The sequence below is a fragment of the Colias eurytheme genome, chromosome 14 (assembly GCF_061535395.1).
Source record: "Colias eurytheme isolate Ceu_HAF_F1 chromosome 14, ilColEury1 Martin Lab GWU primary, whole genome shotgun sequence".
Classification (NCBI taxonomy): Eukaryota; Metazoa; Arthropoda; class Insecta; order Lepidoptera; family Pieridae; genus Colias; species Colias eurytheme.
In genome coordinates this window covers 23,062-50,448 of record NC_142993.1, presented here as the reverse complement: position 1 = coordinate 50,448, position 27,387 = coordinate 23,062, and the positions used below count along the sequence as shown (strand labels likewise).

Genomic DNA, 27,387 nt, shown 5'->3' with positions numbered 1-27,387 from the left:
TTCGAGATCAGTGATAGTGATACTTTATTTCATTCAGTCGAATTTTCAGATTCCTGCGCAAATTCCAGTCCAGTTTAACCGCCTTTGATTCAAAGAGACATTGCGTTTTTTATAAGTTTCAGCAAGTTTTCAGCCTGTTTCAGCTGCGATTTGTTTTTCTACCAGAAAGAGAACGAATCAAAGATAATCAAAGGAGTTTTTACATTATTTTGGGTTTTAGATACATGGAGCTCAAAGTAAAAAATTTATATGAAATAAAACATATTTTTATTTTTTTATTTTATTTTTTTACATACATAGATATATATATATACATATCGGGGTTCACCGTCAGTAAATACTTATATTGGCATATTTAAATACATTCTTAGTGCAACTTTAAATTAACAACAATACTATTTAACACTTAATTATAAGATTCACAAATAAAATCTATCTTAAACATTATTAAAAATAAATGTGGCGTTTCAGAAAAATGCATGTTAAAAATCCCTCCAAAAATTCTATAAAATTACACCGTTTGCAACACTTTCTGCTGTGACTCGAAATGAACAACTATGAATGTGCTCTTTAAAATAATTTTTATGGTTTAATATTTGATCTAGTGCATTTATCCAGCAATACTATTTAAAACAGATTGGAATATTCCTTCATCTGGATACACAGCACTAGAAAGAGTGGCACAGGGTGTAATTTTATAGAATTTTCGAAAAATGTCGAATACACAACTTGCATTTTTCTGAAACGCCACAATGTCCTCTATCTCAAGTTACCAAGTTATTCTTTCATTACGCCACACCCCTTTACCTCCTCGAGAATGGCTAAATGCCCGTAACAACAAGATTATCTTCGTCTAAAACAAGCGTATCTACGACTGTCAGCCAGCGATCGTCGGCTGTCTGAAGGCAGGACATACTTTTATTTTGATCATAGGTTATCCAGTCCAAATTACTCCGAAAGCTGTATAATAAATGTAGAAAGAACGTCCACGGTAAACTACGACAGCTATCTGGGCGTCGGTGTGGTGTGTCGAGCGAGGCGCAAGCTGGCATTGTGCATGGAGCAGCGGCGCGCGCTGGGCCGGCGGCTCGAGCGCGCCGAGCGGGCGGAGCGGGCGGAGCGGGCGGAGCGGGCCGAGCGGCGCGACGGCGAGCGCTGCCCCTCGCCCTCCGCGCCGCCGGCCGACTCGGGCGAGGGGCACGCGCTGGGCGGGCGCGGTGCGGGCGGCGGCAGCAGCGGCCCGCGCACGGGCTTCTCTGACAGGTCGAAGCGGAGCACGAAGCGCAGCTCGGCCCAGTAGCTGGCGGCGAAGGACGCGGCGGGGTCGCGCGGCCGCCGCCACGCCGCCCACGCCAGGTCGCAGCACGACACGACCACGCCGAGCGCGCACCCCACCACCAGCACCAGGAACAGCCCCAGGAAGTTGCGCATCGTCATCTCGTCGTTCGACGGGTCCGCGTTCGGCTGCGCGTTTTGTGGAGTGTATTAATAAAATATTGTGATATTATTTTTTGTTCCCCTACCGTACATCGTTTCGTAGCCATATTAGTATACTAGCTGTTGCCCGCGACTTCGTCCGCGATTCCTTCGTTTTACGTAATTCGTCGTTTTAAAAAAAAAAGTAGCCTACGTCCTTCCTCACGGTTCAGTGGTAATGTAGCAGACATAATATTAACTTTCATATTTTAGTAGGGATATATTATTATACCTAATATGAAATCTACTGCTGTACTATTGAAAAATATCACAATACGGAACATCTACATTCGTGGATGGAGCCTGGGCACAGTATTACAATATTTCCTGCAATAGGGCAATGCCTTAAATGTCGCGCGATGACACTCACACGTGACACTCACACGTCACTCACATGTGAAACGCACATGTGACACACGTGACACTCACATGTGACACTCGAGACTCTCACACATGACACGCGTGACACACACATGACACACACGACTCTCACACGTGACATACGTGACATTCATACGTGACACTCATACGTGACACTCACACGTGACACACACACTTATCTCACACGTGACACTCACACATGACACTCACACGTGACACTCACGTGACACTCACACGTAAAACGCACACGTGACACTCATACGTCACACTCACACGTGACACACGTGAAACTCACACGTGATACCCACACGTGACACTCACACGTCACTCACATGTGAAACGCACATGTGACACACGTGACACTCACACGTCACTCACATGTGAAACGCACATGTGACACACGTGACACTCACATGTGACACTCGTGACTCTCACACATGACACCGTGACACACACATGACACACACGTGACTCACACATGACAGACGTGACATTCATACGTGACACTCACTCGTCATACACGTCACTCAAACGTGACACAGACGTGACACGTGACACACGTGAAACTCACACGTGACACACGTGACCCTCGTGACACTCATACATGACACGTGACACACACGTGACACACACGTGACACACGTGACTTTCACACGTGACACACGTGACTCTCACACGTAACACATGTGACACACACGTGACTCACACGTGAAACGTGAATGTCACATGTGACACACATACGTGACACTCACACATGACACTCGTGACACTCATACATGACACACGTGACACACACGTGAAACACGGGACTCTCACACGTGACACACGTGAAACTCACACGTGACACTCACATGTGACACTTGTGAGTTGTGACACACACATGACACACGTGACACACACGTGACACACGTGACTCTCACTCGTAACACATGTGACACTCACACGTGACACACGTGACTCACACGTGACACACGTGCTTGTAACACGTAACACACATACGTGACACTCACACGTGACACACGTACTCACGTGACACACGTGAATGTAACACGTAACACACATACGTGACTCTCACATGTGACACGTGAAACTCACATGTGACACTCGTGACACTCACACGGGAAACTCGTGACACTAATACATGACACGTGACACACGTGACATACGTGAATCTCACACGTGACACACGTGACTCACACGTAACACACACGTGACTCACACGTGATACACACACGTGACACTCACACGTGACACACACGTGTCAATCACACGTGGCACTCACACGTGACACTCACACGTGACACTCACACGTGACACTCACACATGTCACTCACATGTGAAACGCACACGTGACACTCGTGATACTCATACATGACACGAGACACACACGTGACACGTCTGTTTGTCTGTAGGTATTTCCGGTCTAATCTCAGAAAGTACTGCATGGATTTACTTCAAATTTTGCATGAATATTACGAAGAGGTCGGGTCAGGATAGTATATACATATTATGATGCTATCACCTTCGGTGGTGGAGCTGTGAACCTTTATTTTTCTTACGTATTCTGTGACCACGTGTAATCTAACGACGCAGTATAAATGTTGTTTTTGAGTAAGCCATGTTATTATTGCACGCCTCATAAGCGAAGCGTTGAGGTGGGTACTACTGTCGCTTCGCGCAAAACATCTGATTTTTCAAACTTAAAATGTCTTTATGTATCATACATTGCACTTGTAAGATAATACATACACACACATATTAAGAAAAAACACTATTTTTAACGTTCATGATATTTTTGATGTCATTTTTGTTATTTAAACTAGTTAAAAAACAGTTTAAAAAAGTTCTGTCTTGGACGTCCGTGTGTCTGTATGTGCGGATCCTTTTTCTTGTTAACACGATAGCGACCGAAATACTTTACTAATCGAGTCCTTTTTTTTCTCTTACGCTTGAGTATGCTCAGGAATAGAACCCTTTCATTTTTCAGGGTCTGATTCGATGTGGTTTAATTGTTATTAAATAAACAAAAATAGTAATTAATAAATATTTATTAAAAAAAAATTATGAGGCGTGCACTTTTGGATTTTCCAAATTATCTAGCTTTACACTATAGAAACTACGTGATTTACGTAATTTTGGCTGAGAAACATGTTTAATGTGTCTTAATTAAATTAATATTTCATGTGAATATACTAAATTTTTACAAGTGAGGGTAGATGTTTATTATTTGATGTCAAACTAGACACCATAGAATTGTACTCAAACAAAATTGCCACCCTTCAAGGAAATTGAATTGAATTGACACCATTACAGTAAATTTAATGGTAGATAACAGTGTTCATTGGTTACATTTTTAAAAATCTTCGCGTTTTGTGATTTTTCTCCTTCTTGCGTTCCCACAAAAGGTAAGTTGTAACTTTTATATTTATTTTTAAAATTATAGTAGACTCATGTTTTCAGTTAGTTATATATTTGAGGATAAAATCAGACAATGATGAAATTTTGTTGTGGTGCGTTGGGAAAAGGAGGACACGGTAGTTGTTGATAAAATTTTATTTGTTAGTTGCTTTTTTATAGATTTACAGTTACTTTTGTTTTTTTTATTTACAGATTCAATGTTCATAAAATTTTACCGCCTTTGGAAGAATATATATGCTGAAAATGTTACAACACCACGTGAAAATTTACGATTTGCGTGAGGAGGTAGTGGAAATTAGTAACCTTGCGCGTCGTCAATTGTTGACTAAAGTTAATGTCCAACTTTATGGTTCAATCATTGGAAGAATCTTGGGTAATTTTGGAGAATATTTTTCGGGAATGAGAGAAGGGGCAGCCATCCACCTACCAAACTACTACCTACGTTTTAGTACCGAAAAAAAAGTTATTGCTAAAGGAAACGTAAATTTTTAATCATTTTTATTCGTAGTTTACTGTTATCTGATTATAATATTTATCGTTATGGCTATCGCGGTACAGTTCGTACCTACATATACTCATCACCCAGGAATTTTCAACTGAAAAAGAAGTTTTTCTTTGATTGGTAGTTGTTTTATTTATTTATTTTTAATAATTTGACATAACTAATATGTTTTATATTTGCCCATTTTCATTATATTTTCAGATAAAATATATCCATCATAACTTTGTGTGTATCATTTATCTATACATAACCCGTAGACCATCCGTAGACATATTTTCTCATCGCCCCATTTAACTTCCCTGACGGTCCTGGAATTCAGCTTTCATAAAATTTATAAAAATTTAATGTTTTGTTTTTGTCTTATATAAAAGCTCCTTTTTAGATATAAATAACAAAAACGACTTTTTTTTATTAATATTTAGTACCTTGGGAAGATATTATTATCTATGTGTTAAAAGAACTATACATGAAGGAAATTATGTAACGATTTTATACAAAAACACAGAATATTTATTAGGCGGCCTTATCACTTAGCAGTGATCTATTCCAACTTCCAACCAACCGGGGCACAAGGCAATCATCAGCTCAATAAAATGAAGAGTAGTTGTTATTTATTCTTTAAATTTATAGGTTGTAATGTGCGTTTTCTGCATAAAAGTTAGCATCGTAGTTTATATCATAGTTTTGACACATTCAAGTTCCAACATAACCCTCAAATTTTTGAGCAGAGTTAAGCAAGATAATTTAAAAAATGAGCCGTGTTAAGTATTATAGAAAAAGTAACATCGTTGATAATGATAATTTTTTCATCAATTACATGTTGTTAGTACAAAATAAACATTGACTGTTAATACTTTTGTGTTACTAAACAAAAGTCAATGTTTATTGTGCTGGGTGTTGGCAAAAATAATATTATATGTATGTTCACAGTGAAAACACCATAAGGAGGCATTTTCATTTTTCATGTATCTTTAGATAATAAGATTTTTTTTGTTATATACATATATCTCTCTCTTTGTCTCTGTATGTTTTCCAATAAAGAAAATAAAAAATAAAATAAAATATCACGTGTATCATGTGTGACATTCACGTGTGTCACGTGTGAGTGTCATGTGTGAGTGTCATGTGTGAGTGTTACGTGTGTCACGAGTGTCACATGTGAGTTTCACGTGTCACGTTTTATTGAGCTGATGATTGCCTTGTGCCCCGGTTGGTTGGAAGTTGGAATAGATCACTGCTAAGTGATAAGGCCGCCTAATAAATATTCTGTGTTTTTGTATAAAATCGTAACATAATTTCCATGTATAGTTCTATTAACTTTTCTTGTATAGTTCTATTGTATAGTTATTTATATTATATTAACTTGTATAGTTCTATTAATTTTCATGTATAGTTCTATTAACACATAGATAATATCTTCCTACTCTCAATCTCCCAGTGCAGTGTATCTATAACGCTCCATCGCGAGTTTAATTGCTGTACTACATCCTCACGAATGTCAATTCTTTTGACACCCTAGCTATATAATTTTTAATTTCCAGGTATAGTGTCTTACAGCGGTCGTACTTCCTTCGGGCGAAGTAAGGGCGCTCCCTGTCTTCGTAGGGCAATAATTTTTTTTGATTGGCCTGATACTCAGACCAATATGATTCCAAAATGTCTAACTTCTTTTTAATATACCCTGAAGACATTTTCCTTTCTTCCCCATCCTTTTTTAAATTAATGTAAAGCTTTTCTAGGAACGAGAAAAGCTCCGATTGTGTTTCGTAAATGTCCTCCATGATGTTGTTAGTTAAAAAAATAATGGAACGAACTCACTTGTTCTGGAACTGTCAACAGCTTTACAACTTACACCCACTTGTTCACTCACTGTTACTCACAACACTAGCGCGTCAGTCCGGCGGCGCTGATTCTCAACGAGATACGAGAGGCGTAAATTCCCGAATCCCTTGATCCCGCTCCGATAGCTCGAAGGACCAAAATGTAGGGCGATATACCCAGTGGTGGGCTGCGTGGCGGGAGTTGGAGGGATTTGTTGTAAAATCAAACTAAAATTTACACTGAATACTTTATTTCTAAAATCACTGCTATTCACTGTTACTGGCTAATGTTTAATTGTTAATGCTATTGTTATTTGTTATATTATATTATGTTAATTATTCTGTTAAATAAACGTTATGTTATATGTTTAATGTTAAAATGTTACGCGTCGCGACGGTATATAATGTTGTTTTGTGGACTGACTAATTTAGGTTAAACGCCGCCCACGATACCTAGTATCGTGGACTAGGCTGTACGGTGGTCATTGCACCGAACACAAGGTACTAAATATTAATAAAAAAAAGTCATTTTTGTTATTTATAGGTATCTTAAAAGGAGCTTTTATACGTGAAATATGAAAATATGTTATGTATAGATAAATGATATACACAAAGTTATGATGGATACATTTTATTTGTAAAATGTAATGAAAATGGGCAAGTATAAAACATTATGTCAAATTATTAAAAATAAATAAATAAAACAACAGTTGTTTTAGTAGTTACTACCAATCAAAGAAAAACTTCTTTTTCAGTTGAAAATTCCTGGGTTATGAGTATAATATGTAGGTATGAACTGTACCGCGATAGCCATAACGATAAATAATATTATAATCAGAATATAACAGTAAAGTACGAATAAAAATGATTACTTGTACACAATAATATGTGAGTGCAAAATTTACGTTTCCTTTAGCAATAACTTTTTTTTCGGTACTAAAACGTAGGTAGTAGTTTGGTAGGTGGATGGCTGCCCCTTCTCTCATTCCCGAAAAATATTCTCCAAGATTACCCAAGATTCTTCCAATGATTGAACCATAAAGTTGGACATTAACTTTAGTCAACAATTGACGACGCGCAAGGTTACTAATTTCCACTACATCCTCACGCAAATCGTCAATTTTCACGTGGTTTTGTAACATTTTCAGCATATATATATATATTCTTCCAAAGGCGGTAAAATTTTATGAACATTGAATCTGTAAATAAATAAAATGTTGTGTGGTTTTATGAAACCACGGTAAAAGTGAAACTGTTCGAATTCGAACGGTTCCGAACACTGCTTTGTGTAGCGCATGTCGCGTGTATCACGGCTGCCGAGTAGGTATACCTAGCCGCGATACACGCGACATGCGCTACACAGACCAAAAAGTTTGAGACGATGTAATAAAAGTTTCACTTTAAAAAAAACAAAAGTAACTGTAAATCTATAAAAAAACAACTAACAAATAAAATTTTATCAACAACTACCGTGTCCTCCTTTTCCCAACGCACCACAACAAAATTTCATCATTGTCTGATTTTATCCTCAAAGTCTAAATATAACTAACTGAAAACATGAGTCTACTATAATTTTAAAAATAAATATAAAAGTTACAACTTACCTTTTGTGGGAACGCAAGAAGGAGAAAAATCACAAAACGCGAAGATTTTTAAGTAACCAATGAACACTGTTATCTACCATTAAATTTACTGTAATGGTGTCATTTCAATTCAATTTCTTTGAAGGGTGGCAATTTTGTTTGAGTACAATTCTATGGTGTCTAGTTTGACATCAAATTATAAACATCTACCCTCACTTGTAAAAATTCAGTATATTCACATGAAATATTAATTTTGAATAATTGAAACCTTAAATGGAATCTGGGAAGATATGGGTTATTTAAATAAGTAATCATAATATTTAAATTATTAATTCCTTAGAAATGTTAAATGTGTTGAATGTAAATTGATTTGATTTTTACGAAATCTCTTAGATGGCGCTGTTTCAAATTTGTCTTTATACTACTAAGACACAATATACTATGTTTCTCAGCCAAAATTACGTAAATGACGTAGTTTCTATAGTGTAAAGCTAGATAATAACATGGCTTACTCAAAAACAACATTTATACTGCGTCGTTAGATTACACGTGGTCACAGAATACGTAAGAAAAATAAAGGTTCACAGCTCCACCACCGAAGGTGATAGCATCATAATATGTATATACTATCCTGACCCGACCTCTTCGTAATATTCATGCAAAATTTGAAGTAAATCCGTGCAGTACTTTCTGAGATTAGCCCGGAAATACCTACAGACAAACAGACAAAAATTCTAAAAACTATATTTTTGGCTTCTATATCGATTATATAGATCACGGTACAAGTATTTTTTTTTTAAATATTCAATGTACAGTTTTGACTTCGCTACGATTTTATTATATGTTTATAGAAGATAAAAATGATCTTCACGACAGAAACTTGTGCATTTATTTTGGAATGGATGGATCTAATTTCTTCATTGCATTTATCGATTTCTTTTGCAAAAAAAAAAAAATCAATATCATCATCATCATCATCAATACATATAATAAAATTCTAGAAAAGTGGTGTCTGTACAATGAAAATATGTAAAAAAAAATTAGCAGGGGTTATTACTAAATCGATCCCAAACCCAAAACTGTTGTTAAAAAAATTTTTGTCTGTTTGTCTGTTTGTCGGTTTGTCTGTTTGTCTGTTTGTCTGTATGTTTGAACACGCTAATCTCAGAAACGGCTTATCCGATTTAGATGCGGTTTTCACTAATATATTGTGGTAAGCTTCATTTAACATTTAGTGTTTATTTCATGTCAATCGGTTCATAAATAAAAAAGTTATGACCATTTAAGTAATCACAGCGAACATTTGCTGAGGCATTCTATACATGAATTACTTTATTACGTAAATTATACGCTAAAGTTATTCCTTGACATGTCCAGATGATCATATCGAAAGTCCCCAAGCGTGGGGGGGGGGTGTTTATGCTGAGGGGGTAGTAGGGGGGGTCAAAGGACCTTTATTTAGATTTTTGCTCACAAGTCTAAAAACTGCACAAATAGCATTATGGTTACTTCTAGGTAAATTTTCTATATAAAAGGTCTTTGAAATTATGTCGTAGGTATTATATTTTTAACCCCCGACGCAAAAAGAGGGGTGTTATGTCCGCTATGTGTGTATTGCGTGTCTGTCTGTGCCACCGTAGCTCGCTAACGGGTAATACGAATTAGATGCGTTTTTTTGTTACATTAGTTGTTTATTATATTATATAGGGGTAAGTGGGAATGAAAAAAACGAATTTTAGTTGTTAATGTAGGTTATACCCAAGTGATATATCAAATGAAAATAGACGATATGTCAGAAACAATTAGTCAAATTTTATCAAAATCGGTTCATCCATTTATTTGATATAGGGGTAAAAGTGGGAATAAATAAATGAATTTTATCAAATATACTCAAGTGACGTATCTAATGAAAGACATGATGTGTAAAGTACAATAAGACATATTTTATCAAAATTGGTTCATCCATTTATTGGATAAAAGTGGCAATAAAAGTTGTCAAATATACCTAAGTGGCATATCAAATGAAAGGGCATGACCTGACGTGAGAAGTATAATGAGGCATAGGTATTTAATCAAAATCGGTTCATCCATTTATTATATAGAGTGGTAAAAGTGGGAATGAAAAAAACGAATGTTGTCTGTTATACCCAAGTGATATATCAAATGAAAAAAGACGACCTGTCAGTAACAACAAGTCAAATTATATCAAAATCGGTTCATCAATTTATTTGATATAGGGGTAAAAGTGGGAATAAATAAATGAATTTTATCAAATATACTCAAGTGACGTATCTAATGAAAGACATGACGTGTAAAGTACAATAAGACATATTTTATCAAAATTGGTTCATCCATTTATTGGATAAAAGTGGCAATAAAAGTTGTCAAATATACCTAAGTGGCATATCAAATGAAAGGGCATGACCTGACGTGAGAAGTATAATGAGGCATAGATATTTAATCAAAATCGGTTCATCCATTTATTATATAGAGGGGTAAAAGTGGGAATGAAAAAAACGAATGTTGTCTGTTATACCCAAGTGATATATCAAATGAAAAAAGACGACCTGTCAGTAACAACAAGTCAAATTATATCAAAATCGGTTCATCAATTTATTTGATATAGGGGTTAAAGTGGGAATAAATAAATAAATTTTATCAAATATACTCAAGTGACATATCTAATGAAAGACATGACATGTAAAGTACAATAAGACATAATATTTAATCAAAATTGGTTCATCCATTTATTGGATATAATATGTAGGTATAAAAGTGGGAATAAAAGCTGTCGAATATACCCAAGTGGCATATCAAATGAAAGGGCATGACCTGACGTGAGAAGTATAATGAGGCATATTTAATCAAAATCGGTTCATCCAATAATTATATGTAGGGCAAAAGTGGGAATGAGAAAAACGAATGCTGTCTGTTATACCCAACCCCAAGTGATATATCAAATGAAAAAAGATGACCTGTCAGAAACAATTAAGTAGTCCAATGTTATCAAAATCGGTTCATCCATTTATTTGATATAAGGGTAAAAGTGGGAATAAATAAATAAATTTTATCAAATATACTCAAGTGACTTATCTAATGAAAAACATGACGTGTAAAGTACAATAAGACATATTTTATCAAAATTGGTTCATCCACTTATTGGATATAGGTATAAAAGTGGGAATAAAAGTTGTCAAATAATATACCCAAGTGGCACATCAAATGAAAGGGCATGGCCTGACGTGAGAAGTATGATGAGGCATATTTAATCAAAATCGGTTCATCCATTTATTGATTTATAGCGGTAAAAGTGGGAATGAATAATCGAATGTGGTCAAATAATATAATCAAGCGGCATATCAAATGACGTGTGAATTACAATTAGTCATGTTTTATCAAAATTGGTTAATCTGTTTATTACATATAGGGCACCTTAGGGGTGATAGTGGGGATAAATAATCCAAATGGAGTACCAAACGAAAGGATATAACATGTACATAATATATAGGTCTGATTAGACATGGTTTAGATCAAAATCGGTTCTGCCATTTACTAGGGGTGAAAGGGAAAAGTTGAAAGTCTGTGAAAGTAGAAGGAATATGGGAGCGGGAGAATAACCACATCCTGGAAATTTTAAACTCTTCTGTACCTAAGTTTTATAGCTCAGTTTAGTAATAAATTTTACTAACAGTTCTTTGGTGTTATTATTTATTTTATTTCTTAACTTTATAATAATGTGTAAGTACTTATAATTTAGTTGTATATGATAGTACGTGTTTCAAGACGTGTTTACTCAATAATTATTGTGGGTTAAGTAGTAACTACTATGCAGTCACTATTCCACGCGGACGAAGTTGCGGGCACAGCTAGTAACAAATAAAATTATACTATTATTTTTTAATAATTACAGTAAGCCAATATTTTTAGTAGGTTATTTCATATTATTTGTTACACTTTTAAGTAATAATGTGATGTTGATGATAATATGTCAGTTATTTCTTCAATGTGTCTGGCAAGATTAATTAAAAACCATGAAAACTGTCCGGCTCTTGAGGTAACATTTTTTTATACTTATCCAAGTAACATGTATAAAATTAGCTTTTATAGTATAACGAAACTTAGGTACTATTTTATATACCTCTACTACCTGTTACCTGAACTGCCCAACTCCCAAGTAACCACAACCCAAACTTGATAGTCGCCGGTCGTTCTTATGTGTATAGGTAGCTTGTAGCTACTAGTTATTATTCTGTGGTATAGGAGTTAGGACAGATATACATAGAAACTTTCAACTTTTATAAGGTCTGGCCGCGTCGTGGGCTCTCGATCTATTCCTAATACGTTTCAAGATTTATGTCCATAATAACTTTTCCTCACAGTATATTGCTCTTTTAAAATATCCAAGTTTCATCACTGGTCGCGAAAGTTCATGCCGACGCCAACTTTATTAAACCTCTTTGAGCAAATTCGTGTCCTTAGTTCGTGTCACATGTTTACTTATAACTAGGGAAAAACAATTATGTATTTTCAAGAGAGAATACGGAGAGCTAACAATAAATGAAAACCCGTGAACAATGAACATTGTGGACTAGTAGCCGCTAGTAGTGCAGCAGTGAAGCAGTGCAGCAGTGCAGCAGTGCAGCAGTGCAGCAGTGCAGCAGTGCAGCAGTGCAGCAGTGCAGCAGTGCAGCAGTGCAGCAGTGCAGCAGTGCAGCAGTGCAGCAGTGCAGCAGTGCAGCAGTGCAGCAGTGCAGCAGTGCAGCAGTACCTGGCAGGCGCCGCCGCCGTGCTTCTCCTTCCACCAGCGGTGCTTCATCTCGCGCAGCACGCCCGACTCCTGCAGGTTCAGCAGCGCCAGGTTCATCGAGTGCCGGTACTGCGAATCTACACGTTGCGGACGTATTAGTGCATTTAAACACTTCGATCGATTCAAACACGTTAACGATCATTTCAACCCAAATATTTTCAAAGTACGATGTGGTACAACTACGAACTTAATATTTTGGAAAAATCTGCTAACAAAATAAACATCGGCTGTCAAACGACGGTTAACTTACTTTTCTTCATGGCAATTCCGTAACCCTTATTATCTAGAAGCTCTCCGACCTAAAAAAGAATTAAATATTAATTACAAAAAAAATTATAACAAAGATGTTCTTTAATACATGTATATTAATATTAATACGCGTCGTTATTTTTACCGACCATAGTAACTTCACAGTTCCGCTCAATGGTATACTCGATGGTGGTAGACTCCGCGAAGAATGCGTACTGTTCCTTCATCACCCTGATAATAAACATTGCAATAAGAAGGTGGGTACAGTACAAAAGATTAAAAGTCAGTGTGATTATTTTTTTCTTACTTTTCTATTCCTGCTTCATTGGACGATGGCATTTCCTGCTGCATCATCTTTTGATACATGCTTTTGTACAAATCATTGTTCGAAAGCTGAAATAAATAATATTAAGTTGTAAGATTTTGTTTTTGTACTACTGTATTAAAGTGTAAATAAATAAAATGTTTGGAGAATCGAAAAGTGCACGACTCATAAGTCATAATGCTCATTCCTTCGCCGAAAAGAAGAATATAATTTTAGTTTCACCATTTTCAATATCAATATCCGCATATAGACTGGGGTAGAAGCCTTTAAAAATAACGAAAAGATAAAAAAAATCGCAGTAGGATGAAATCCATTAGAAAAGGAGGGGAATATGATGAAAATAAAAGGAAAAATAAATTACGGTCAATCCGAGTTCGGGAAGTGGGAGGGGGGAGCTTTTAAGAGAAAAAAATGGTTTCTCCTGATTTCCGACAAAGCTTTAAAATTTCCGTCCTATAGAAAAAAGTTCAATGGCATAGTTGTAGGTAATTAAAAGTTCTACAACTTTTGTATTCACAATTTTTTCACATAACCTCAAAATTTAGGTGAAAAATTCAAAAAACCAAGTTTTTGGTCTTTTATTTTTATCTACTTCAAAATTTATTTTTTTTCTACGAAATTTGGTGGAAACTTACTTACTTTATTATGTCCCAAATACACTGTAATTTATTTGATTGTAAATATTTATTTTTTCGCCTTATTTAAACTTAATACCAAAAAAACAACCATTTTCAGTCGAAAATTCTCCCGTCAAAATATGAGTTTTTTGCTAAACTAAAACTTGGGGAGGCTTTTGTTCATTGAAATCTCTACTTTCTTAATACTTAGTGTAAAAAAATAAACATTTCCATAGTAAATGTGCTCAGGAAATGCATACAAACATGAGTGTAATAAAGAGTAAATTATTTTTCCTTTCATTTTTATAATATTCCCCTCCTTTTCTAATGGGTTTCATCCTACTACTATTTTTTTCACTTTTTATTATTTTTAAAGGCTTCTACCCTGGTCTATGACGGGAATTTTATTTTTTGTATTTCTACATTTCTTTCCGGTTTAATTTTCAGGAATCAATCTAGAGCTATATCGTCGCGTCGTATAGAAATATTGAAAAAGTAGTATAAAAGGAATATATGAATACAGCTGCGATACCTCAAAGAAAGTGAAGGTGGAACCGCCAGACTTGGCGCCGTAGGTGATGCCGAGCTCGTTCTCGGCGAGTTCGCGCACGTTGTGGATGAGCTCGTTGGACGTCTTGGTGCCCAGCAGCGTGGCCAGGTTGGCCGTGTACGAGTTCACGATCACGATGGCGAAGATCCACCACGCGCTGGCCACCGCGCGCGACCCGTACGCGCTGCGACACAACGGGACCGTTCATCGTCATCGTCTAGGCATCGCGACTCGAGAGCGAGAATAGGCAGACGAGATACCGACACGGGCGCAATTTCGGAGCCCTGCATGAGCACGGCGCCCAGGATGAACCAGAGCGCGTTGGAGATGGTGAACTGGTTCTCGAGCGCGGCCGGCTCCTCCACGCACGGGTACGGGTTCTGCCACTCCTCGGGGCACAGGCGCCCCACGGCGTACAGCACCAGCGACGTGCCCAGGTACGCGAAGCCCAGGCACAGCCACACCTGCGGGCCGCGAGCTGTAGCGCTATTGTATGCGATGCGACATCAACATTTAAACAGATTTTGAGTTATTACTTTTTTCTCTTAAACAATAAATGTCACTTTGTCTACACGGTAGCGTAGAATGAAAGGATACGATGTAGTACGAACCCCGCTGGAGAAGGGCAGCAGGAAGGCGAGCAGCGCGGGCTTGGGGGGCTGCGGCTTGCGGAACAGGATGCCGATGCCCAGGTTCATGAATGGGGTGGTGAAGTCCACCGCTTTCTCGCGCTCCGCGGTTATTGTCAGGTCCGTCACCGCGAAATCTATGTCCTATAATATACGTTAACATATAATTCGATTATCAGAAAATTTTGCGTTCACACTGCGTTATGAACAGTGAAATTGATTTAGATTGTTACCGATTTAGATTGTTACGAGTAGGGAGGGTAAGTACGTAAATATACGAAATTCAGAGTAAAATTTTAATTGTTAAGTATGAATTGAAGCAACGACATGTGACAGTATAAAAATATATTTTTGCCATAAATATATAAAGCGGGCATCACGTTATCCTCCATGAGGCGCTTCATCATGCCGTCCCACTGGCCCGTGGTCTTGTTGTAGGAGCCGTAGCGGCCGTCCGGCTGCTCCAGGAACGTGTAGTTGAACTGCAGCTGCCGCGCGAGCCGGTCGATCAGCTCGATACAGAAACCTGGTTTACCATCAGAAAAATTTATGCAGTTCACGCTTCACATCGTTTAACATATCGTAGTTGATAGATTTAATTTCTCTTCTCGAATGCTTTAGAAGAGAAACTATATCAAGCGTAGGTATAAAATAAACCTTCGTAGCGCTCGTTGCCCGCGAGCCGATCGGTCGACTGTTGTCTCATCACGTACGGTTTATTCTGAAAAAAAAAATAAGAATTCTCAATAGAAAAAATATGTATCATTTATATACAGGGTGTCCCACTAACGGTATACTAAGCGCGAAGGAACTTGTAGTTTCAGAGCAGACACTGATCACGTAAAAAATACAAAATTAGGTTTTTTAAAATTTTTTTGCTTAATTTTCCTTAAAATCCATGTTTTTTTTGAAGTGAAAACTTCTTTAGCGGCGTTGAGCACTTTTTCTGTAATGGGTATAAAATCTTAAACTCGCGTCAGGACACGTGACCTGATCGAAAAAGCGTAAGATGGATACCATTCTAAAATATCAAACATGCTCAACGTTAATCAAGTTTTCACTTCTGCCGGCACTCCCCCAGTGCAATCCGTCTTTTTTCTCTAGCTTCGCGTAGTCGGCATATACCGCTTCGCTAATGTAAGCATTTTGTCTATGAAAACATAATCTTAAACGACAGCTCACGTGCGGGTGGCAAAGTTGGGCGGGTTGCTTGTTAGGGGTATACACTATACGCATAGAGTTTTAAGAATTCATCTATTTGAAAAAAAAATGTGTCTGGAATTTTATAAGTATTTTTTACATACTCAGCGTATGCAAAACTATAACCTCCTTTGAGCTCAGTATACCGACGGTGGGACACCCTATATACGTTCTCGTTATCGATGAAACGTTTACAGCCCGCAAATAATATAGCGGAGCGCAGCGCAAAGCATTTTTCATCGTCTTTCGAAAAATTGCAAAGAGAATGACGATGGTGTATCAGGCACGGTGAGCATGCGCTTTTGCGCAGTCTAGCGCATTCTCGGGTAGGGCCATCATGTCGCCCATCACGCTTCGCGGGCTGCCCTCCGCCCTGCGCTCCGCCATATGTGCGCCGGCCCTTAATCATTATAAGAAAAGTACCTACCGGGGCGATGAGCACGACGAAGGTGCGGTTGACCATGGAGTCGCGCGGCGGCGGCGGCGCGGGGTCCCGCGGGCGCCAGGCGAGCCCGTCGCGCGGCGCCCACGCGGCCGCCGTGCGCAGCGCGCCGCCCGCGCGCAGCTCGGCCGCCTGCAGCGCCACGTCGCGCCGCGCGCCGCCCGCCGCCCAGCGCAGCGGCAGCTCGCTGCTGGCGCCGCCCCACTCGCGCTGCAAGCACAAGCGCGTCACTGCCCTGCCCTGCCCGGCCGCCCGGCCCCGCGCCGCGCGCCGCGTGCCTCACCGAGCGTATGTAGTTGAGCAGCGTGTCGGCGTGGAAGGCGGCGGCGCCGCGCTCGCAGGCGCCGGGCGCGCCGGCCGGCAGCCGCAGCAGCGCCAGCGCCTCGGCGACGATGTGCGCCGCGTCGTACGCCAGCAGGAGGGCGGTCGGCGGGTTCGCGACTATCTACGAATAATAATATTTTGAGACGTAACTTTTGATTTATTATTTTTGTGGATGAATAGTTGTCCCTATTTCCTGTCAGAACATGCTCAACTGTCGAATACTATAAAATGACGCTTTCCTTTGGCGTGGCGCATTCGTACGAATCATGCCAGGGCTCGGACGTTGTTTATATGACCCAACTACCCTCAATTTATTAATAGTGGTTGACTTGCTGTGATTTGTTATCTATCTACACCAATTAGGCAGTTGTGTAGAATCGCAGTACATTCAAACTAATATTTAACCCGGCCTACCGTGTAATTTATAATAATTTAATCTTAGAATTTAATAATAACAATGAACTCGCTAAAAATATTAACGGACGGTCGTTATTTTGCGAATGTAACGAAACGATACGATAACTGATCGAATGATTCATTTTATAATTACTTGCTCGATCTCTTCATCGTCGGCCGCATCACCTAATCGGTTCTTGTACTCTTCGCGCCAAGCCTCCATCGCCTGCACCACAGCCGCCGACTGCGGGTCGAACAGCCGCAGAGCTGGGACATGAAGTGACACATGTGGACACCATTTGTATACAAACTTGTGTAGTATAAAGTATTCAATTTCTAATATTATTAAGTAACTAACTAATAACTAATTTCTTTTTCACCCTCATGACGAAATCGAACAGGAATCATGATTTTACGTATGATATGAATATGTATAATAAAATATAATTTAATTATACATAATATGTTTGATACAATATTATACTCGGTTTTATAATGCTATTAATTATCGTCGCTATAATGAATGTATAACGTTTGAACACAACGCATAAGTGTGCAGGTTGTATGTCAGGCTGTGATGCAATACTATAAACAAATGTGCGCACCGGTAAGGTTGGCGCCGCCGTGGCTGTAGTCGTCGAGCGGCAGCGTGTGCAGGTCGAGCGCGGGCAGCAGGTAGGCGTGGCGCTCGGCCAGCAGCCCCACGCGCTGCGCCGCGTCCAGCACGCGCACGCTGCACGCCGCGCCGCACCACACCACGAAGTTGACCGCGCCCCACTTCTTGAGCACGAGCAGCAGGTTGCGCAGCGCGTCGTCGTCGGCCGGCGGCGGCAGCTGGCGCGCGCGGAGCGTGAGCTCGCCCCCGGCCGGCGCCAGCTGCGGCAGGGCGCGCGCGCTGCGCTCGTGCAGCACCACCGCCTCGCGCCACCCCTTGGCCTCGCACAGCGCCGCGATAGCCTGCACACGAATCTAACTTCGTATCTCTAACTTACAGTACTAAATTAACATATCGCCGTCCCCGGAGAATAAAATGATAACTGCAAAAACACAACTTTTCAGGAAAAATAAAAAACCAATAATCTATGTTTGTTTGTTTGTTTGTTTGAACGCGCTAATCTCGGGAACTACTGGTCCGATTTGAAAAATTCTTTCAGTGTTAGATAGCTCATTTATCGAGGAAGGCTATAGGCTGTATATCATCACGCTACGACCAACAGGAGTGGAGTCACGGGAGTGAAACCGCGCGGAGCAGCTAGTTTACTATAAATTGCCAATCAATAGACGTAGAGAGATAAAAAAGGCTAAAAAACAAACGGAACGTCAAACGGAAAATTAACGGTAAAAATAGTGACAACCCTGACATTGAATTCTTTGAAAATCTATATACTCCAGTCAGTCTAGACATTCAATTCACAATAATTCCAAAAGTTATCAAACTTCGGTCAAGTGAATGGTACATTGGGACGACAATAAATCCCATTTTGCAACCTTGTCCGCAGTCCGGAACTGCAATTAAATTATTTTTTGCTGTATGGTCCTGAAAAAAATTCCAAAAGTTCTGCAAACTTGGGGAAGTTTTCGATATAATATTTCATATCACGTATTAAATTTGCAACCAATCTCAGTGTACGGAACATCTTTTAATATTGAATATTAATGTTTTTTTTTTTATTAAACTGAATGAGGTTGCAAATTTGTAAATGCACCAGAATAGATGTTTTCGAAGTTTGCAACCAAGTTCCAAAACTTTTGTAATTATTCCGAGACCACCTTACTCGAAAAAATGACCACGAATTAAAAATAATTATAAATAAACATGTTCCGGTCAACGAAAAAGGTTGCAAATTTATACAACCGTTCGGTATATATTTCCGATATCTGTGTTAAGTTTGCAGAACTTTTGGAATTTTTTTCACGACCATACAGCAAAAAATAATTTAATTGCAATTTTAACAATGTTCCGTACACTTAGATTGATTGCAAATTTAATACGTGATATGAAATATTATATCGAAAACTTCCCCAAGTTTGCAGAACTTTTGGAATTTTTTTCACGACCATACAGCAAAAAAATAATTTAATTGCAATTTTAACAATGTTCCGGACTGCGGACAAGGTTGCAAAATGAGATTTATTGTCGTCCCAATGTACCATTTACTTGACCGAAGTTTGAAAACTTTTGGAATTATTGTTAAATTCTCGATTTTCAATGTCGATTCTGACTGATCTAATATCTCGTAATAACTTCGTGGTTAGAATGTGGTATTTTTGTCACATGTAGACCTCAGTTCAAGGCTTCTTTTGGTACTAAACAGAGCTTCTACTAACGCCTGCATATAATATAAAAAATAAAAACGAAAATCAATAAAAATTACAATACTTTCGCCTATATCGACAATATCGAAAATTTCAAAAAGGGATAATTTGCGCCTGTAATCACTGTACCTATATGTATATTAGCAACATAATAAATTATCTAGTGTATCTTTTTTTTTATACAAATTCGTCGGCCGCGAAAATTCCAATATTTTAATGATATGATCATTTACCATAATATTCTGAATACTATTTAATATTTTTTTAAGTTCAACACTACGAAAAATACTCTGAACTCTCTTCGATCAGCCGAAAGTTCCTCAGTGCACTCATTTCTACGCGCAACGATATCGGTTTAATATTATAAAGGGCGTAGATGCGTTACATGTAAGTAATAGTTCGCATAACGCACATGTTATAGTCATATCCCGAAACACAATTTCTTCGCGGATGGACTGGTTTATCTTAGGTTTGGGAAATGCCATAGGGCAATCATCGAAATACATATTTTGAATTTCGCCCTTTGACTGAAGTATTTTTACTCAAACCTAGGAGCTGACCTAACTATTCAGTCAAACGTCGAATGTAAATTATGTATTCTATTTCGGTTCATTGGCCTAATCAATTCTAGAAGCGACTGCAAAACTCGGTCAAACGTCTATCTATTTTTTTATTGAAACAATAAACATTAAAATCAATGTCTGACCATGTCAGAAAAATTATTATTTTTTCATTTTAAATTAAGTACCTACTTCATAAATGATTTAAAAAATTAAAAAACAAAACAAAAAGTGCGTTTCTCTAGGGATTTTTTTCATATTTACGAATAAAAATGGTGAAATGTGCAGTTCGATCTTGCAAGAACGATACTAGAAAAAACACAAAATTGAAATCCAGTATCACATTTCATCGATAAATCGATTGTTGTATTTATTTTTATGAAAATAAATCTAGCATCGTGAAGGGGAAGTGGGAGGCGGACGCCGGACACGCGCAGGCTCGCTCGTGCTGTCGTGCACCCTTCGCGCACCTCACTGCCGCCACGTGATCGTAGTGATGTGACTTGACCAACGCTGTACTCGATAGTTTACAAGAAGAACTGTATTTTAACATATTATTTATTTAACTTTAAAATTAAAACTCTTTTAAAAATGTATTAAAAATAATTTTGTGAGTACTGAGTTAAGGGATGTGTTATTTTGGAGAACATAAAGTATGTCTAACCTCAGCCAGCACGTCGGGGTGCGGGTAGAGGGCGAGCGCGGCGGGGTCCGGGTCGGCGGCCGCGGCCGGCTCCGCCAGCAGCAGCAGCAGGCCCGCGCGCGCCGCCGCCGCGCCGCCCGCGCTGGCGCCCAGCGTCGCCTGCGCGCCCTCGCTCGCCTGCCCGACCGACCGGTGCGAACAGATCCATATTACTTTCTAAATTGGCAAATCTCAAAATCGAATCGCTGAAAAGTATCACACTGATTGCATTAAAGTTTCAACTAGGTATCTAGTTAACTACACTATAATATTTAAAAGTTACGACGGTCAACGATTTAAATCGACAACCATGCTAATCGCTATGCATCGCGATCGGTGAAGACAAGGTGAAAACAGAATGAAAATCGGATAGCGAAAAGACAGACTGCGTTTGTCCACTACAAGGAATTTTACGGTCCGGCATTCCGATTTTTTACGGTCCGGTATGGCACGCAATTAATCTAAATACTAGCTTGTGCACTATACGTAATTTTACTGTCCGACATTTTACTTTTCCCTATTCCGGATGGTTTTTTGAGTTTACGAGTCGCTGTAGGTATAATTGTTTTCGAGTGCCCACTTGCTTGGATTTTACTCTTTTTATTGCATATTATGCCAATTGAAAGCAAGCTCTTGTTTTACTTTCTTTTAGCTGGCAATGAGATTTGAGAAGTCGGTATTGTTATTTTATATACATTGACCAAGCATTGACCTATAATTATTATCTAAGTAAGTGTTGGTAAGTTAAAGTTCAAGTGGGAATAGATTTAGCTCCTCGTCACCGATTAAAATAAATAAGTGAAACACGCATTTTAAATCTCTTACGGAACTTTACTTTTTATTATAACGAAGTAATATAATATTTCACCTTCTATATTTTTACTCGTTTCTTGTAAAATGCGAAAACAATCATTTATGATAGCACTAGCGGTCCGCCCCGGCTTCGCCCGTGGTACATATTTACGTTTTCTCTACATAAGAACCATCCTCGTACTTCAAGGAATGTAATAGAAAAGAATTATCGAAATCGGTTCAGCCGTTCACACGTGATGCCGTGACAACGCGAAACGGGTGCGGACCCGCCGCCTTTTTATAGCTCCCGCCGCGAAGCGCGTCGAACGCGGCAACTGATACACAAAAATAATCCTTATGGCATGTAATTCACGCGCGATGACTTATAGCGTATTTCATGTATAACTTTGGTGTTTCTACACCGATTTACATGATTCTTTTACTATAACCTGCCCAGGAGTATGAAGAATAATTGTGCCAAATTTCGTTAAAATCCGTCGTGTAGTTTTTGTTTCTATAACGAATATACAGACAGACAGACAGACAGACAGACAGACAGACAGACAGACAGACAGACAGACAAAAATTTTACTGATTGCATTTTTGGCATCAGTAGCGATCCCTTATCACCCCTTCATAGTTTTTTTTTAAATATATTTCATGTACAGAATTGGCCTCTCTACAGATTTATTATAAGTATAGATTATACCGCCATACTTCCTTGAACTGTACCGCACTGATCCGAGTAAAGACGGACAGGTGCACAAGCAATTCATCGGTTTTTTCATTCCACACCGGACCGTAAAAAATCGGAATGCCGGACAGTAAAATTCCTTGTAGTGCACAAGCGCCCTGACAGACGCGGCGAAGTGAAATATATGTATTGTTATGGTGGCAGTACACATGGGGCCAACGTGTTGGGCCAACGGGTTGGGCCAACGTGTAGAGAGCTACTTGGCGGTATGTTGGCTTCATTAGCCTAGTTGGCGCCAATATTGGCAGGCCATCACAATGTTGTCGGTTTTTTGTGCACACATCAAAGGATCTTGGCGTGGTCCGCAAACAGCGTTCACACGTTGGTGTCTTGTTCAGTTTGTTGTTACTCGTCAGCGGAGACAGTATCGTTGCGCGTCAATGAAATTTACGTTTCCATGTTCCGATAGCGATGGCGGCGCCGATGTGGACAAGCAATGAGGTTTTACAATTCATAGAATTGTATCGACATGAAGGATTAATTTGGAATCCACGGCATGAACTACATAAAAATAAAAACCATATGACTCAATAAATTAGATGTTTTATTTTATATTTATTATATTATTCTAGATGTTATTCATAACTCACTTTCATAAATTTGCGATAAAAAATGAATATATTTATAAAATTAGTATACAGGGTGTCCCACTATTGGTATACTAAGCGCAAAAGGACTTGTAGTTTTGCATACACTAATTACGTAAAAAATAATTAAACAACAAAATTACTTCCATGTTGAAAATCCATGTTTTCTTTTCTAGCTTCGCGCAACCGGCATATAACGCTTTTCTAATGTGAGCATTTTGTCTATGAAAACATAATCTTAAACGATAGCTCACGTGCTGGTGGCAAAGCTGGGTGGGTTGCTTGTTAGGGGTGTGCACACTACACATAGAGTTTTAAGAGTTCATCTATTTGAAATAAAAAATGCGTCTGGAATTTTATAAGTATTTTTTACGTACTCAGCGTATGCAAAACTATAACCTCCTTTGAGCTTAGTATACCAACAGTGGGACACCCTGTATATATTATACAGGGTGTCCCACTATTGGTATACTAAGCGCGAAGGAACTTGTAGTTTTGCATACACTGATCACGTAAAAAATACTTAAAAAAAAATTGGGTCCAAAATTTTTTGCTAAATTTTTCCTGAAAATCCATGCTTTCTTCTCTAGCTTCGCACAGCCGGCATATACTGCTTCTCTAATATGAGCATTTTGTCTATGAAAACATAATCTTAAACGATAGCTCACGTGCTGGTGGCAAAGTTGGGCAGGTCGCTTGTTTTGGGTGTACACATAGAGTTTTAAGAATTCATCTATTTGAAAAAAAAAATGCGTCTGGATTTTTTTAATTATTTTTTACGTACTCAGCGTATGCAAAACTATAACCTCCTTTGAGCTTAGTATACCAACAGTGGGACACCCTGTATAATAGTATGAATCACTTACTTTTGCTTAAAAATTAAATAACAATATTATACAATGAGCATGATTTTGATCAAATTGTGCTTTATTACATAAAAATAATTATCAAATATCACCAATTAATACATCCGTCCATACTCTTTTAAGTTTCGTTTTATAGGTAGTTAAAATTAAATTAAATGTAAAATGTACACATTATAAACATTTGAAAAAATCTAAACATATTTTTTAATAATGTTTTATACAGAAATAAAAAAAAGGAAAATAAAGATCGGTATCATCGCAGACGGCTGAGTAGGTACACTTATTGTTATTGGTGCACATATACATAATAATTAAACGCACTCTGTAAATAAATTGCCGCGGCTGCAAGAAATTCTACGGACTACGTCCATCTTTGAAGCGCCAATGCATGCATGCAATGCATGTGTAATGCCGCTATTAGACGTAGGTAACTTTTGATTTTATTTTTTTGCGGATGAATAATTGTCATGAATTTAGTCACATTTCATGTCCGAACATGCTTAGCTGTCGAGTAAAATTCTGCTCTCTTTTGAATCGTGGCGCATTCGTACCGCGTACGAAATTAAGAATCGTGAAGTCGGGAACCTTTCATGATACTGCTTTGATTTTTAAAGTAAACTAAATCTTTACCAACATTTTTTGAATTGGACTTTAATAATATAATCTGGCTAGAGGTCATATTTACGCCAAAAACCGACGTGGGCAATGTTGGCAATAAGTGCAGATAACTTTGCCTGCCCTCAAAAACAGACAAAAAATGGATTAATCATTAAATGTTGAAGAATAATGAAATTTGCTACAACAATATAATATGCACACGATCTAAGAAAAACATATTAAGTATGCTAACAGAAAATACTAACATTTCCATAGAATTTTTTTGCGGAAATTGAAATTACTTATTTAAAAAAAGTGGGCAATGTTGGCATATTTCACGGTAATAATAGTTCGCACACCTGAGCGCAAACGTGCGCGGGCACGGCGAGCGGCTCGTGCGGCTCGGCGGGCGCGGCGGGCGCGGGCTCGGGCGGCGCCGCGCCGGCCCGCCGCAGCGCCGCGTCCACCGCCGCCGCCAGCTGTGCCGCGCGCTCCGGCCGGCTCTCCACCACACCTGTCGGCGACGCTGTCGTTAGTCGTCACCTTATCGACCATTGCACAATATGAAAGCCTTTCGTGAAATTATATTAAGATAAAATAATATGGACTAAAACAAAAAAAATAGCTGAGCGAGTAACCGAGTATTAATCGGGGCACTAACAATGTTGGCAGTAATAATTACATATTATTACAATATTTTTAAAAAGTTTCTTCATGATTCTTCAGTGATTTCTTTATGTGTCTTTATAATTATTAATTACATAATATAATGAACTAGCTATGCCCGCTCCCATTTGTCTTTATAGTGATGATATTATGTAGCTTTTAGCTTTCCTCGATAAAATATAACACACATTTTCAAATGGGATCCGTAATATCTGAGATTAGCGCGTTCAAGCAAACAAACAAACTGTATAATACATATTATTAGTACATATATAATTATAGGCTTCTCAAAAGTTTGGCTAATTTATTCTTACCGATGCGGACGTCCTGTGCAGCGCTGAGGACGACTGTCACCAGCAGGATGAAGAACATCATAATGTCACATTCACAACAATTGGTTAATTGTAATGTGCATATTATTTATTATTATTATAACGTCACGTGTGTGCCTCGTGCCGGCGCAGTTCGATGCGGCGCGTGTCTGCGGCTCTGCGCGCCCGCCGCCCGCGGCTCGCCACTCTCCGCTCCTCACATTGCTATTTTCAATCTGGAACACGTCACGTCGCGTCTCGCCACCGAACACACACATCTACACAAATACCCTATTCCATTTTGTCGTAACCGAAATGGGTTAACTTCAAAAGTACAATATAATTCAACACAGGTTTGGTCAGTGGCCATATTAGCGCCACAAACGAAAAATAAAATAGACGCCATGAGACCCTACCGCAGTAAACTGTAAAACAGTTTCATCATTCTTTATACTTGCGTATGTATGTATAATTTTGAATGTATTATAATTAATTATTAAGGTTACGATTTTTTTAAAACGGTCACTTAACACTTTGTACGTTCGAAATTCAAATAAATCGCGCGCGTAAATTCTACGACACTGTACCAATTTTGTCATTGTTTTTACTTTTTTCGTATCAATCTCGATTTTTTTTTAATCTTTATTTAACGAGCCTACTCACAATATGAATATGTCGCTCAGATACACACATACTTATAATATTTTATTTTTTTATAATATTTTACACGCTAATAACTACATAAATTCAGTAATTGAATAATAATAATTATATCTAGCTACAAATTTAAGGAGACTGATCCGAGGCAAACCTTATTTTATATAATTTGATGATAAGTTTTATTTCTTTCGCATGGGGGTTAGATAAAATAATATTAATGTCAGCAAACGTTTTTAATATGTTGTTACACTCGGATGATTTTAATTTTTTATTACTGAATAATTTTAAATTGAGTAGTTATGTACTGAAGTTGTAATAAAAATTGACAATTCCTTATTTAAAACAAATGTTTATTAAAATCTGGAAAAATTCAATGATTCGTGAAAATAAATTGTAAATGAACAGTCAGTAGTGTCGTGCGCGAGAGACAAGACTTTGTGTTCCATTGTTGTAGTCGTGGTTATATTATATAATAATAATAATAAATAAGTGCGTAGGGATGTGACGACCCCATCGCCCACGGTTGGAATATCTATTGTCTACGTGACAACAGATATTCCACCCGTGCAGTCAGTTAACCCGCAGGACACCTTGTGGCGGGGTGTCGGGGAGCAGCGACCCCGCGGGAACCGAGTGCTCCCGGGGGAGGCCCCTGTCTTCATCTCCGGCTTGCCTTCACCGGCTGGTCGGAGTGAAGCCTGACGAGGACAGGACCCCCACCTCTGGCTTGCCTTGACCGGCCGGCCAGAGTGGAGTCGCGAGAGCTTTTAGCTCGAAGGGTGGATGCGAAGCGTAAGTGGCGAGTGGGCACGTGATGCTGGACCCTCAGGGAGCGCGTGATCGTCGTAGTCCAGGGACGCCTCTCCACCCTTAGCTG

At 38.7% G+C, this 27,387-nt stretch overlaps 1 protein-coding gene across 1 annotated transcript; it reads right to left on the bottom strand.

The window, feature by feature from the left end:
* Nucleotides 1-432: 432 nt before the first annotated feature.
* On the bottom strand, nucleotides 433-26,726 carry LOC149902633 (glutamate receptor ionotropic, kainate 2-like). Its single transcript, XM_090109242.1, has 17 exons — nucleotides 25,854-26,726; nucleotides 25,233-25,387; nucleotides 21,260-21,415; nucleotides 18,325-18,676; nucleotides 17,874-17,986; nucleotides 17,283-17,444; nucleotides 16,985-17,209; nucleotides 16,015-16,078; nucleotides 15,738-15,883; nucleotides 15,340-15,501; nucleotides 14,993-15,192; nucleotides 14,711-14,912; nucleotides 13,544-13,629; nucleotides 13,386-13,467; nucleotides 13,238-13,286; nucleotides 12,949-13,064; nucleotides 433-1,464 (listed from the first exon to the last, which is right to left on the bottom strand). The coding sequence occupies exons 1-17, from the start codon at nucleotides 25,912-25,914 to the stop codon at nucleotides 1,006-1,008; spliced, it is 2,790 nt and encodes a 929-aa protein (XP_089965368.1). The 5' UTR covers nucleotides 25,915-26,726; the 3' UTR covers nucleotides 433-1,005.
* Between the last annotated feature and the right edge of the window lie 661 nt (nucleotides 26,727-27,387).

Coding starts and splice junctions, on each gene's coding strand:
- LOC149902633 (XM_090109242.1), bottom strand. CDS start 25,914: ATGATGTTCTTCATCCTGCTGGTGACAGTCGTCCTCAGCGCTGCACAG. Junction 25,388..25,853: donor TGCACAGGACGTCCGCATCG/GTAAGAATAAAT, acceptor CGTCGCCGACAG/GTGTGGTGGAGAGCCGGCCG. Junction 15,502..15,737: donor AGCGCCTCATGGAGGATAAC/GTGATGCCCGCT, acceptor CGTATATTATAG/GACATAGATTTCGCGGTGAC.